The 14298-nt window shown below is 32.1% G+C and overlaps 2 protein-coding genes across 3 annotated transcripts; one reads left to right on the top strand and one right to left on the bottom strand.

Moving 5' to 3' along the window:
- Positions 1-3454: 3454 nt before the first annotated feature.
- Positions 3455-7347, top strand: LOC123193222 (trihelix transcription factor ASIL2-like). Of its 2 annotated transcripts, XM_044606066.1 has the most exons (3): positions 3455-4690; positions 5390-5430; positions 6980-7347. In XM_044606066.1, exons 1-2 carry the CDS (start codon positions 3793-3795, stop codon positions 5410-5412), a joined length of 921 nt encoding a protein of 306 aa, XP_044462001.1. In that variant the 5' UTR covers positions 3455-3792; the 3' UTR covers positions 5413-5430; positions 6980-7347. The 2 variants fall into 2 exon arrangements, with proteins under 2 accessions (XP_044462001.1, XP_044462002.1); XM_044606067.1 differs by lacking the exon at positions 5390-5430 and having other exon boundaries at positions 3458-4690.
- Positions 7348-8082: 735 nt separating this feature from the next.
- LOC123193460 (protein LIGHT-DEPENDENT SHORT HYPOCOTYLS 10-like) lies at positions 8083-14161 on the bottom strand. Its single transcript, XM_044606466.1, has 2 exons — positions 13399-14161; positions 8083-8398 (listed from the first exon to the last, which is right to left on the bottom strand). The coding sequence occupies exon 1, from the start codon at positions 13981-13983 to the stop codon at positions 13426-13428; it is 558 nt and encodes a 185-aa protein (XP_044462401.1). The 5' UTR covers positions 13984-14161; the 3' UTR covers positions 8083-8398; positions 13399-13425.
- Positions 14162-14298: the final 137 nt, after the last annotated feature.

The following is a 14298-nucleotide window of genomic DNA, read 5'->3' as shown; positions in this document are numbered from 1 at the left end:
TTTGAGTCTCAAAAATCCAGGAATTGATAGTGATGATGATGAAAGCCATGACTTTGTAATGTATTTGAGAAAGAAGGCTTTTGTGAATTATGATTTAATTATTAATTAGAACAGAAAAAAAAAAAAAGATTATTATTATTATTATTATTGATGATAAAGTGACGTTATGATGATGGTGTTCTACTTATACCACTGTACCATCTAATTGCCATGTGCCATTACCCTTAATTATTAATTACAATGAAATTCAGGTAGTGGTCACCATCCTTATCTACCAATCACGATGTAACAGTGCCTATTCATTCATCATGCACATTCATGTAAAACAATATTACCTGTCTTACCATTACCACACATAATTATATGTAAAAATAATGTATCATTTAATCCTATAATGGTATAATATTTATTAATTATAAATAAAATTATATAATTTTAATTTTAAAAATTTAATTAAATATTTTAATATATTATTTAATTAAATAATATTTTATTTTTAATTTAAAATTATTTAATTATATAATAATATATTATTTAAATATTTATATCAATATAAAAAATTAAAAATAAATAATTTTATTGTAATAAAAAATAGTAATACCGTGTGCCCTCAGTCTTAATCCCTTCAAGCATTTTGTCAATTCTGTCTTTCCTGTAAAGCTTTTATTTACAGTAGAGTTTGACCTTTACACCACCTAGATAAATCTGCCATGTTTGTCCTTTTTAATTTTTTCCCCCTCTTTTCAGATGAATGATTAATTAATTTTACCGCAGAATTTCCCATGAAGCTGGATGAAAAGTCTTACCGGCCTGGCCACCTTCTGAGCCATTTGTTGTAATCTTCTATCTTCTTTTAAAATTCTTTTGCCGACAAAGGTTGGAGGCCAGGCCAGGCCACATTATCAGAGGAATTATTCAGTGATTGGCCGATTGCTGGGCCATTTTGCTTATTGTAATATTCAAACAAGTGACACAATTTATATAATTACTAATTTAATCTAATATTTATCATCCAAATAACATGGCATGTTTTACGCTAATAGAATCTTTGAAAGCCTGCAGATCGCATTCTTTATTCAACTTCAAATTTCATCCCACACCTAAAAACATTATAATAAATATTGTTTGATCCCAAAACTCTATAAAATTATATTTTTTTTTATATGTGCACGCACAGTGCAGGCACACATACTATTGATAGTGGGAAATTGCTCAAATTAAAAAAATAATAATAATAATTCAAGCGGCGCCACTCACTTATAGCATCAATGGGAAGGACAAATGTCGCAATCTCAACCTTATGATATGAATTCATTATTCATATATACTATGATTTGAATTATATAAAATTTACTTTGTAGATATTGGATAAATCAAATAATTCAAAATTAGATCATCAAATTTGTCGTGACAGGCGGCAAATCAAGTGATGGGTCCATCGTATTAACCTACTCCTCTTGGCATATTATCCTGATAACTTTTGCTTCGTGCAAGCCACAGCTCTTTGTGGCTAAAATTACGGAAGAGAATTATTAGCTGCGTAATTGGGCCGTCAGGTGTACTTAAAAAGCCTGATAAAGATTAACGGACCTTAAATTTAAAAATAAAAACACAAACCAGGAAGAAAAAGAACCCCATCCAATCCATTCGCTCGTTCCGTTTCCGGTCAAACGAAGTGAACTCAATTTAAAACGAGCCATAGAACTCGCACATCTCGGCTTCCACCTATTGACAAGAAACAAACAGTGACGTACAAGCTGATCCCAAGTCCATCCCAGCCGAGCCAAGCCCAAAGTTCTAATGCCAGCTAAAGCCGTACCGCTCACGCATCTGTCAGTGAGCCGGCACATCATTGCCGCTCATCAACATTTCATTGACGCAACCGCCTAATTTCCCCTTCCTCTTTTGCCCTCTAACTCCATCTTAACAAAACCGTGATTATTGTAATATAGGATTAAAACTAATTGTATCAGCCTGCTGGCGGCTGCCCACCCAACTTCTGGTATGGTGTTCCATCACCATTTACGTTTTCTCCCTGCTACGTATCCCCATCGAAGGTTTACTACAAACCAATATTTTTTTTAAATTAAATTTTCAAAAATTACATTTTCTCTTACTAATTTTTGTATTTATCGATGATTTCTCTCTTATCCTTTCTTCCTCTTGTACAATCCTTTCTTTTTTCAGTCTTTATTTTTGACAAAAGCAACCTGAGAGAAATCATTAGTAAACATAAAACCTAATAAAAAAATATGATTTTTCAAAATTTAATCTTGAAAAAGAAATGTTTGTTTTTTAAATCTAGAAAAAAATAAAATATATTACTATTTTTAATATATTTCCACTCAAATGATGATTTTACGTTTAAAACTGACTGTTTATGTTAATTTTAATATTTTATAAGTGAAAGTTTAAATTTTTAATATTTAACACATATTAATTTTGGTTTACAATAAACCTTGGGTGAGAATAGAAAAAATTTAACTAAGTGTGAAAATGTAATTTTCGTATACAAATCCAACTACATGTTGACTCATACTTGCCGTGATAGCATATAATATATCACACACAAATTTGTTATATTTGATTGGCCAAACGACTATTTCCCATCCAAAGTATGCGCTTTTGTCAAGTTTCTCCTCATTAATTTTAAAAATACCATTTATCCACCCGTGACCTGTTAAAATTAACGGTTTTAAGGGTAAAATTATTATTTTGTCTGTATTATTAAAAAAAACTTATATTTGATTTTATTTTCTCCCCTAAACCCTAAAAACTAATAATTTCTCCCAACCCAAGTTAAAAAAAACTGTATTTTTCCTCTTAGGGTTTTCAATTTTCTGAGTTAGTTTTTCGATGTCGTTTCTTCCTCTTCGGCGACCTCCAGGCCACTCCTCTTCCTCTCTGGCACAACCTTCTTCCAGCGATTGTCCTGGAAGCTATCGTCGATGAAGACGACTTGTCTTCATCGAGACGAACACGAGTCGTCCTAGACGAAGACCTCGTCTTCGTCAGAGACGACCGTGCCTAGTATAATCACCGGAAGGAGAATCGTCAGAGAGGAAGAGGAGTCTCTTGGAGGTCATCGGAGAAAAAGAAACGGCGTCAGAAAACTAACTCTGAAAAATTGAAAACCCTAAGGGGGAAAATACTGTTTTTTAAAACTTAGGTTGGGAAAAATTGTTCGTTTTAAAAATTTTAGGGGGGGAAATGAGATAAATTTTTTAGGGATTAGGGTTTCGGTAAATTTAACCGCTCATGGGTGAGTAAATGGTATTTTCAAAGTTAACGAGGCAAAACTTGACAAAAACGCATACTTTGGATAGGAAATAGTTGTTTGGCCTATCTGATTTTACCATATGTGACGAAACAAAATTTACCCAATCTTTTTACCATAGCCATTTAAAAATATATAATTAAATAAAGGGCGAGAAAACTTATTAATGGACATAGCAGCAGTAGCGCGACTGTTTTCCTAATACGAGTAATAAACGTAACCTAATTGCCAGCTCTGACCGTAGCCGAGCCGAATCCGATGAGACCCAAGCATTCAACCCTATGCTTACTCGTCACGCGCTTGCCCGCATCCCGGCGACCCTTCAATTATTCGCCTCATCCCTTACCCACCCCTTCACACTATCTTCCTTCTTACTCCCGGCGCGTCTTCATCGCCGCACCGACCTGTATCTCTCTTTTATTTCTCTCTTATTCCTTCTCTCTTTTCTTCTTCTTCATAAGATATCGTCAACGATCCAAATCTCCAACCACCTTCACATCAATTTTTAACATTCAATGGGTGACCTAACGGACTCCCTTGCGCCGTCAACCACCACCACTACCACCACCGCCATCGCTCCCTACTCGCGTTCGTTACCTGTCCGTGAAGATTGTTGGAGCGAAGAGGCTACATCTACTCTCGTTGACGCCTGGGGCCAACGTTATTTGGAACTCAACAGAGGTAATCTCCGTCAAAAGGATTGGCAAGATGTGGCTGATGCTGTCAACGCTCTCCACGCTCACTCTAAGAAAACGCACCGTACCGATGTTCAATGCAAGAATCGGATCGATACTATCAAGAAAAAGTATAAGGTCGAGAAGGGACGTGTCACCTCTTCCAACGGAACCCTAACATCTTCTTGGCCCTTTTTCGAGCGCATGGACGCCTTGATCGGGAGTAACGTTAAACCGTCTTCGAATTTTTCTCCTAAATTATCACACTCTCCTCCGGTTGCCGTTCCGTTGTCGTACCGGAAAACACTTGCCGTTAACAATAATAATAATATGAACCACAATGTTAATAGTCCGAATTTGACGCCAATTCCAGCGGCGACAGTTGTGGCCTTGCCGCAGAAAAGGGGATATAACAGCGAGGGATATTACAGGAATTATTCAGCCGTGGCTGCAGCAGCAGCTGCCGCGGAAAGTGAAGAGGAAGAGGCAGAGGAGGAGGCAGAAGAGGTAGAGAATGAGAATGAAGAGAATTTTGGTGTTAAGAGATTGGCAAAGGCGATAGAGAGATTTGGGGAAGTGTATGAGAGAGTGGAGGCGGAGAAATTGAGACAGATGGTGGAGTTGGAGAAGCAGAGAATGCAGTTTGCAAGTGATTTGGAGATGCAGAGGCTGAGGATGTTTACCGAGATGCAGGTTCAGTTGGAGAGGAACAAGCGTTCCAAGCGCTCCAACTCCAATGGTGAGAGATATCATTGATTAGGGATTGTTGTTTGACGTGATTACTTATCTAGGAGATGGTTTATTTCTTAGTTTTTTGTAAAAATTAACGTTTTATGTTGGCAGGCTCTTATTATATTAGCTATTGTTATGTAGTTAATTTTCAGCAGTGTTTAATCTATTGCCTTTGCTTGTTTGGGGCATTTTATAGCACTATAGAGTGAAAGCTCAAATCATATTATTGCGTTTTTGTTGAGTTTAAGAAATTCAGATGAGCATTTTTATGACTTTCCGTGAAATGCTTTATCTCTGTAATTTTCTTATTTTCATGTAATTCTACTAGACTAAGAATTTAGAATGTCTTAAAGTTGCTCAAATTTATGTCCTAACTCTAAATATGGTCTAAATTTTGGTTCTAGATTTTAGATTCCATTAGTTGAGGTGGACTCATGCTTGGGATTTTCAGATGACAGTTTTTGGTAGTATGATGCCTTTTGTTTTGTTATTATGTTTGGATTACTTTGGAGATGCACTATCTTATATTGTGTTTTTAGATAGCCATTGGTAGATGATTGCAATTATAGGGTGTATGTTCTCCTTGTAGTTGTGATCCATGATGAGATCGGCAGTTGATGCTTAGAGTTTGACAATACTTGAACTGTTAAGTTTAGCACCTTGTCTGATTTTGGACTTTTTTCTCTGTTGAAACTGCTTTGTGCAGATTGGATTTGGATTTTAGTCTGAGCTTCAACTACTATTAAGGTGATTTCTTGAGTACCATAAAAAAAATATGCAGTTTAACTTTGTTAAAATGTTAGCTTTATTTTCATTCTAGACGTGTTTCAGGAAGTTTGCTATTCTGTTGGATGGACATTGATTATTGAAAATTTTGGGTCATTTTAGATGTTAACTTGTGATGATCCTTCTGTTTGATAGAGATGATTTTTCCACTCTACGTGATTAGCTATAAGGTGTAGGCTTGCTTAGGCTGTCAAGAAATGTTTATCTTTGGAGACTAGCATTTTATGAAGGACATTTCATCTCAGTTTTATTGTTAGACCATATGCAAGATGATATTTGTCTTATTATTTCTCTAAATTTTGTTCTATCTAGGCTTATGTTCTCTTATTTCCTTCTTCCTCTTTATTCTCTACCTTTCTCTTTACTGAATGAACAAAAGTTAACTGTCTCTGCATTTGTAAGGAGCAGGATATTATGAGTGGTTCTGAATTGTTATTTTCATAGATTCTTAAAGCTTGTTATGTGTAGATCATTAGGGCTTATATGAAGTTATCTTAGTTATTTGAATGGAGTAGGACCTAATCTTGCACAATGTTATGCACATTCTCTTGATAAGTTTTTTGGTGCTTGCATGTGGCATTCTATGCTCTCGTTTGAGTGAATGATTGATATTTGATTTGTTGGACACAGATCCTTACTGGGCATCTTTTTTTATATTATTTTGTAGTTTCATGATGAATCCTTTTAAATGAGCTTTGAACCATTTAGCTGTAACTAACTGAAGGCTTTTGGGTCTGGACATTTTGTGGTTGTAATAGGCATCAAATAAGTTGGAGGAACACACGCACACACACACACACATATATGGTAGGAAAATGAACTGATAGATTCATTCTGTAAATTTCAGTTGTTGCTTCTTTTAATACTTAGTGTCAAAACCTATTGAGAATCTTTATATGTATTAATAAACAAACTGTTTTATTTAAGTAGTCTTGCTTTTTATTGCAAGCATGTATTAAGTTAAATTATGCATCTGCATCCTTGTTTGGTTTAATTATGTTATCGAACTGTAGGAATTCTTCCAGACACATACTTGCATCTGATGAATTTGGTGGATTCACTGCCTGCATTTTGACCAATTACATTTTGATGTGGGTTTCAGCTTGGAAGTGGCAATGTATGATTTTGGCATCAGATGTGTTTTCATGTGATCCTGGTTCCTGCTTGATTGTTACTTCAAATGTCTGGATCCATATTTTAATGTCCTTAATTTATTTCATGAATAAGCTGGTTTAAGTTATGGACTTCAATAGGAATTTGATCATTTTAAAACTCTGTTGATTTGGTTGTTTATGGTCTGTTTATACTGGAAAGATGTTAAATTTCGTACCATTTGAATTTGTCAAACCAAAAACCTAATTATGATCTTGCTTGTTGAGTGAAGAGATAAACAACACAAGTAGAATTAATTGCATGCGGCTCTGCATTTCTTATATATTTTGTTAGATGCCATTTTTGCCTTGTCAAAAACAGGACTCTTATGAATTTTTTTATTGATTTTGTCATACAGATATATATAGCTAGCCATCCTGAGGAAAGCTTTGGCGGTGTTTATGTGACGGACAAATTTGAAGAATCTTGATTATATACTTAAATCCCAGCAAAGTACATATGGTTCAAGCAAATAGTTGCTTCAGAATTACCAGCTATTGACTGGATAAAAATGTTGGAACTGTTTCAATTCCTTTATCTATCTTCCTTTGCCTTATTGTTTTTTATTTTACTTTCTTTTGATCAGCATAATTGACTTTGTACTGTTGGAATTGGCCAAAGTTTGGCTCAATGTCTGATTTTAGTAGTAAAACACTAAAACTTGTTATTTGAAAAGCTAACTCTGTAAGTTAATCTTGCAATGTACAAGATTAGGTTTATCGACAATCGCTCTTCTTACTTGCTGTCATCTTATATTGTTCGAAGCTTCATATCTTTTTAGTCTATTAGAATTACATTTTTCTCAGTATACCAATTTGATTGGGAACCTGCTCTATGTGATCCATGTTATCTGTGTATCCGGGTTTTTTTGGTTGGCTTCTCTATCTTATCTCATGCGTTTTGATTGAAATAAACAGAGTTATTGTGCACTGGGATGTTTGGAGTAAAGAGCTTTTCTATTAAAAAAAGAATTTCCGGTCACCTGTTCATAAAGAGCAATGTCATCTACACCTAATTTTAAATATCTAATTAAATATTTAAATAATATATCATTATTTGATCGATATTATTTTATAATTATCTAATCAAATGAAGACATATCATATAGTTTTATTAGTTCATAAATAGAGTTTTTGTCAAATTGCAACTTAAAATATGGCCTTGGTTGTTTCAAAACTCACACAAGACACATACCTTGAGATGATAAATTTAAGAAATGTCATGTGCGTAACTTTATATATAAACAACAACTGAAAATTAATGATAAACCAATACTTAATCACATGATGATTTATTTATTTATTTTTGTACATAGTTTTATTAAATTTTAAGTCTTACAAAATCATCCTCAAAGAAGAAAAACCCAGGATTGATTCTCATGACTGAAGAAGCCCTACATTTATATCTATCACGCCACCTATTTCAGTGAATTTCATGCACCGGAGAGAAGTAGATTCAAAATGGGGTAGAAAGAGAAACATATCTTGCTGCTACATTAATCAAAGTACTTACAAAGCTAAGCATATGTAGCAATGGTTGCTAATTAATATATATATATATATATATATATATATATATATATATATTAGAGTGTATATAAAATGTAACTAGAAACTTAGTAGCTAGTTACAAGGTGGTAATTAAACTGGTATTTCTAAATATGTGGGCTAACATCACCTTGCTGTAATACTATTCATTATTAACAAGCACTACCCAACTCTATGCATATAATCAAGCAGAGACACCACTTCCACCTTCTTAATCCTTCCCATCAACCCTGAAAATTGTGAAATGAAAAAAAAAAAAAAAAAACACAAAGGCAAATGTCAACTGACTCAAACCAAAGGTAACAATAAAACTATATGCATCCAATTTTGAATATTTAATTGAATACTTAAATAATGTATTATCATGTAATTAAGTGATTTTAAATTAAACATAATATAATATCCAATTGAATATCCATTAGTTGACATTTGTAAGTCACAAATATCCTTTGATATGAAGTATACAACTATTAATAATTATATACATAGTCTTTTATACTCATTAAAGTTGAATTATCAAAGGTTTATGGGTTTGAATTCGAGATAAATAAATAAATTAAAGATAAATAAATAATTATATTATCTAATATATAACATTTTGGGCCTAACTACTTGACTCACTAGTAAGATTTTGTCTACTTCAGATACACACATTATGGTTTTGTTTTTTAGCTTTACAACAGAAAACAAGTTTTGATAATCTCATAAATTATTTAATCAGTTTTATTTTAGTATTTTTAAGTGATGTGAGATATATATATATACCTAATATTTTTTTTATGTTTTGTCTATGTGAAATTTGTTTAGAAACTTCACACTCACCCCTCTTACAGGATTTGTTATTCTTAAAAAAGTTTATCTTATTATTGTTTAAAAAGATATGTAGAGTGACTCTAATACTATTCACTAGAGATGTTCAAAATTACCTACCAAACCGATATATGAACTATAAACCAACTTTTGAATTGTAGGATAACCATAAAAACCGATTCGGTTAACGACTTAGAATATTATAAAACTAAATTTTAGTTCAATTTTTGGTTTATTAGAATTTGAAAACCAATTACCCTAACAGTAAATTATATAAATAATAAAAAATCATTTCATATTAAATAAGTATTAAATGAAAATAATAAAGTCAAATAGTATTAAATGAAAAGTTTGACTATCAAAGAAAATGCATGTATTTTTTTGGGTATAGTATTAAATGATCTCAATTAATGAAGGCTTTTAGGTTTGAAATTAGTTTAAACATCACTTTTCTTTTTAAACAATTGTAAGAATTGTTTATGATTTATCAAAAATAAATTGTGAAAACAAATTTTAAAAATTGCACTATAAAATTGTCCATGATAAAAAATTTAAAACAAAATTTTAATTTATTAAATAACACAATTCGGTGAAACAATTCAATTTATTAAAAAAAATTAAAAAAATTAGTGAAATAATTTAATTTATTAAATATTTTGAAAGCAAATTTTTATATATAAAATACAAAAATTGGGTAATTGAAAATTCGGTTCGGTTATTAATTAATTTTTATATAGAATTAGTTTGGTTTCGGGTCAAAATTTTTTCAAACCGAAAAACTGGTTCGAATTTTTTTTCAAACCGAAAATTTGTTTCAGTTCACAAAACCTTCATACTGGTTCGGTTATCTAGCTTTGAACACCTCTACTATTTGTAACATCCTGATCCAAACAACCGGACCCATTATCAATATATTGTCTACTTTGAATATACAATTTATTATGATTTTGTTTTTAGGTTTTGCAGCTAAAACACATCTTGTATTTAGGGTTTAGGGCGCATTTTGAGTTGCAAATTCTAAAAACAAAAATATGATAGATTATGTGCACAAAGTGAGCAATATCTTGACAATGGGTCTTAAAGTTGAATCAAGATGTTTATGTGACACTTATAAAGAAATCATATATTGACAAAACACAAAAGAGATATTGGATATTATATACCTTTTTTTTTTTAATTTTGGGTCTTAAAGTTGGGCAATAACCATTTAAAATTGGATATACTGATTATTTGTTTCTATATGTGATCAATTAGTAAAGTGTAATTTTAGTAACTATTTTATATCTAATTAACTAACCATTTTATAATTTTAGTAAAGATTGATCACATTTGCTTAAAAATTCATCGTAGATTTGAAGAATCTCACGATTTTTTTTGCACAAATCTTTCCTCTTTTTAATTTTTCGTTGTTTTTTCTTGTATAAATTCTAACAACAATTTGGGAAGGAGGCAAATATCTTGTATGATGTCAACTACAGCTTATGGGCATCTAATCAGCACACGAAAATAAAGGAAACCTACTAAAATAAACAGTTTACCTTACCTTCAAAAGCTTCAATATATTCCAAGTGTATGCAATAATAAATTCCTTAGTTTAGATGATTTCAAGAGAAGCAACATCAGAAAAATGAAATGCAATTCAACACATTGCTCCTAATTGCTTTTTACAAAGGGGTTACTGATCATTTCAAGTCAGTTTATCCAAAAGGAACAAAATTTTGATAACAAAAAGGATGAGGAAAGAAGAAATTAACAGGCCTGCATGCATGCATGACTTTTCAGGCAATTGGATGCTGTGATCACCATGCAAGTCTAGGAATAAAGATCGTCTATATGCGCTCTGAAATGCTTAAGCTCTATTTATATCTTTAAAATGGTGAAGGAAAACATTTGGAAAAACCATTAAATCCTTCAAGTATTGTTGACAATTTTCTCTCCTTAGGCTTTGTAGTTCTGAAAACTGACTGTAGAATTATTCTAAACCAAGGAATTAACAAATTAGACAAAGCGACCAAAAGAGGAAGTAAAGTAGCAAACTATACTAGGCAATCCTAATGGCTTGGTATCTTCATTGGAACGGGAAGAACATGGACAAGAGGTGTAGAAATTTGCATATATTATTTTTAATCTTGACATGTGATTATTCTATTCGGTAAACTCTAAAAAATTTTGACAAAAAAAGACCATGGATATATGGAGTTTCAGTTTTACAAAAACAGTAACAACAATAGACGTTTACATTAAGAAAAAAAGACCATGGTGGAGATTTTAGCATAGAGAAAATGCGAATTTAAATTCCCTCTTGCTGCCCTTTTAGCTACATGGATATATATATATATATATATATGGAATTTGCTCTAAGAATGACCTAGCAGTCGGCATGTGGGATGTCTAGTGACAAAGTAGTTCAACAAGAGGCGATCATAGAGATAAATAATTGAGATGCATGCACGTAGTTACTGGCTAGTCTTGACAAATGCTGAAGCTTTTGTATATAAAGAAGCATTGCAAAGAACTTAAAGGACGTATGCTCATCGAAGACCTGGAAATCTCGAAGGCCTTGGTTTCTTCTTTTAACAAAAAACTGGTTCATTTGAGCCATAATCCAACTGAAATGGGGTACTATTCACGCGCATTTATAATTTTCACTTGATAAATTAGTTGATTTGGAATATGAATCGACATATTTAAACAAAATAGATCCACATGCGCACACATATATGCTTAGATTCAAACACAGAATGTGAACCAGCCAAAGCAACATCACCATTGTCAGAAGTTTACTAGTCTATAGTGCTTTTCATTATATATGCTTCTCATTCTACCAAAGCAATAAAAAAACAGAAGATTCATATAAACATTGTTCCACTAGACAAAAGAAATCAATAATTGTGGAGCAACTATATATTTTTATAAGCAAACGTTGTCCTAGATGATGATGCTAAAATACATAAATGTTAGTTTCCACGTCAATGTGTATAAAATTCACATGAAACGAATGATATATCACATGCATGGTCAGTCATGGGGAGAACAAAATCGCAAAGAATCACAAAAGAGCAAAGAACAAAAGAAAAGTGAACAATTCAAATATTTAATTAGGAAGCCACAAACAGCGTCTTCCATGATTAGAGAGAGAGAGAGAGAGACTATATATTCTTGCACTGTGATCAATGACATCAAATATTAAGTAGGGCAAAATATAGGAGTGTGTATACTTCGGTTTAAACTGTGAAACTGAATCGAACTATTTAAAAATTATTGTTTGGTTTGGTTTAGTTTGTAAAATGGTTTGGTTTGAGTCAGAATATTTTTAAACTGTTTTTTTTAGCTTGATTTACGATTTGAGTGATTTTCAAATCAAATCAAATTGTAAATTGTATTTTTTTAAATACAAATATATAACTATATTTGACAAAATTTTTCAATAAACAATTAGGTATATAACTTTTTTTTATATTTATTTTGTCATTTTCTTTACATATATATTGTATATATATATATATTTCATATTTATATTACGTATTTAGATTATGTTTTAGAAAACTATAACTTAATAAATTTTATTAAATAATAAATATGTATACACACACACATATGATTTTAAAAGGTTTATATTATGGTAATCGAATTGTGTATCAAAAACTTAATTTTCATATCATGTACCGTATATCGTATTATAAGATATATCTTTTAAAAAATAAAATAATAAAAATTATAATTGACATATTATCATTTTGAAAAATATTATAAACACGTTTAATATTTAAAAATTTTCATATACACCTGTACGACACTATTATTTTCTCTAAAAAAGAATATCGATCCATATCAGTAATATGTATCGTATCTCATGATATGTATCACAATATAAAATACATTTACTATATTATATTAATTCAATACACTTTATGATACGTATTATTTTTTATCCGTATTATACAATATCATATGATATGTATCATGTATCATAGGATATTAATAACTATGGTTCAAACCGTAATTTTTTAGTATGGTTTAGTTTGAAAATTTTTCAAACTGTTTTTCTAAGTTTGGTAACTGTACTACATCAGGCCGTGCACACCTTTAGTAAAACATGTCAAACCCATATTCACCTACCACATTTCTTCACTTCTCTAAGATTAGGGTTTTTGTTTTCTAAGATTAGGGTTTTATGAAAACACATAACTTTCCCCTCCCACATAATAAGGCTTACATTCTAAATTGGGTCTTTATTAGATTATTAATGCCCAATTTACTGAAGTGTGGATTTTGCGTTTCAAATTTCATGTTTTTTTGGTAATAATTTGATGAGATCAATTAATTTGTCAATCTATTATGTTTTGCTATTTGTATAAAGACATAGGTGACTATGAAGAATAAAAAATAGTTATTTTGTAAAGAAAATTAAATTAATTACCATTTATTTGAAGAAGCCGAAGCTCTACTAAGCTGATTGTTTGGAAGACCTAGCCTCGTCGATGGCCTTGAATTGAGGCTTCTTCTTCTTTTTCTTCTTATAAGGAATCCCACGAGCCTTAGCTTGGCACTCTCTCACTTCACGCAAATAAACCCGAATACTTCCATTACCAAAGGGGTTTGTTTCAGGAGAACCACCGTGCTCCTCATAAGCAGCTCGGAGGCGTCCGATGAGTGCATCAAGGCTCCCCCAGGCCTGCCTTAGAGGACAAGTACAGGGTGCAGGCGGGTCGGGTTGTCCAAAAAAGACACACCCATGAAGATGAACCTTAGTCTTCCCGAACTGATCGAGATACCTAAGAAAATCAAGCACATGATTACAGTTAAACTGTGATAGTGAAACTGGAGGTCGTTGATTCTTCAAGTACTGCCCAAAAGTGTTCCAGTCGCGCCGCTTCTGAGACTCATATCGGCTCAGAGGCGGCGGTTGTTGTGGGTGCTGATTCTGCTGATTGTGATCGTTAACGTTGTTGCTAGTCGATCGTGAAGAGCCCTCAGCAGAATCTTTAGCAATAGCAGCAGACATGATTATATTTTTGGTGAGAAAAAGAGAGAGAGAGAGAGGGGTAGGAATTGAAAAATTCTCCTTTTTTCAGGTAATTTTGGTAAGAAATTATAAAAACGAAAGGTACCTAATGGGAAAATAGAAGAAGGTGAAAGTGGAGAGAAAGATGAAAATCACATCTTAGGGTCTAACTGAGAAGACATATAATGGGCCCTATGGAGGTGCTTTTCTTCCTCTTTTTCTTCTTCTCTCTCATTTTTATTTCTTCTTTTATTGGACACTATTTGCATAACAACTATTTCTTAAATCTAATATTAATCTATGGCCATTTTCTAT

This window comes from Mangifera indica, chromosome 12 (assembly GCF_011075055.1).
Source record: "Mangifera indica cultivar Alphonso chromosome 12, CATAS_Mindica_2.1, whole genome shotgun sequence".
Classification (NCBI taxonomy): Eukaryota; Viridiplantae; Streptophyta; class Magnoliopsida; order Sapindales; family Anacardiaceae; genus Mangifera; species Mangifera indica.
Note: the sequence above shows the minus strand (reverse complement) of the source record. Positions and strands in the feature narration are given on the sequence as shown.

What these genes read in the sequence shown, in the direction of transcription:
- LOC123193222 (XM_044606066.1), top strand. Translation starts at nt 3,793, where the DNA reads ATGGGTGACCTAACGGACTCCCTTGCGCCGTCAACCACCACCACTACC. An exon ending in CAAGCGCTCCAACTCCAATG is followed by an intron (nt 4,691 to 5,389) that starts GTGAGAGATATC and finishes TGCTTTGTGCAG; the next exon opens with ATTGGATTTGGATTTTAGTC.
- LOC123193460 (XM_044606466.1), bottom strand. Translation starts at nt 13,983, where the DNA reads ATGTCTGCTGCTATTGCTAAAGATTCTGCTGAGGGCTCTTCACGATCG.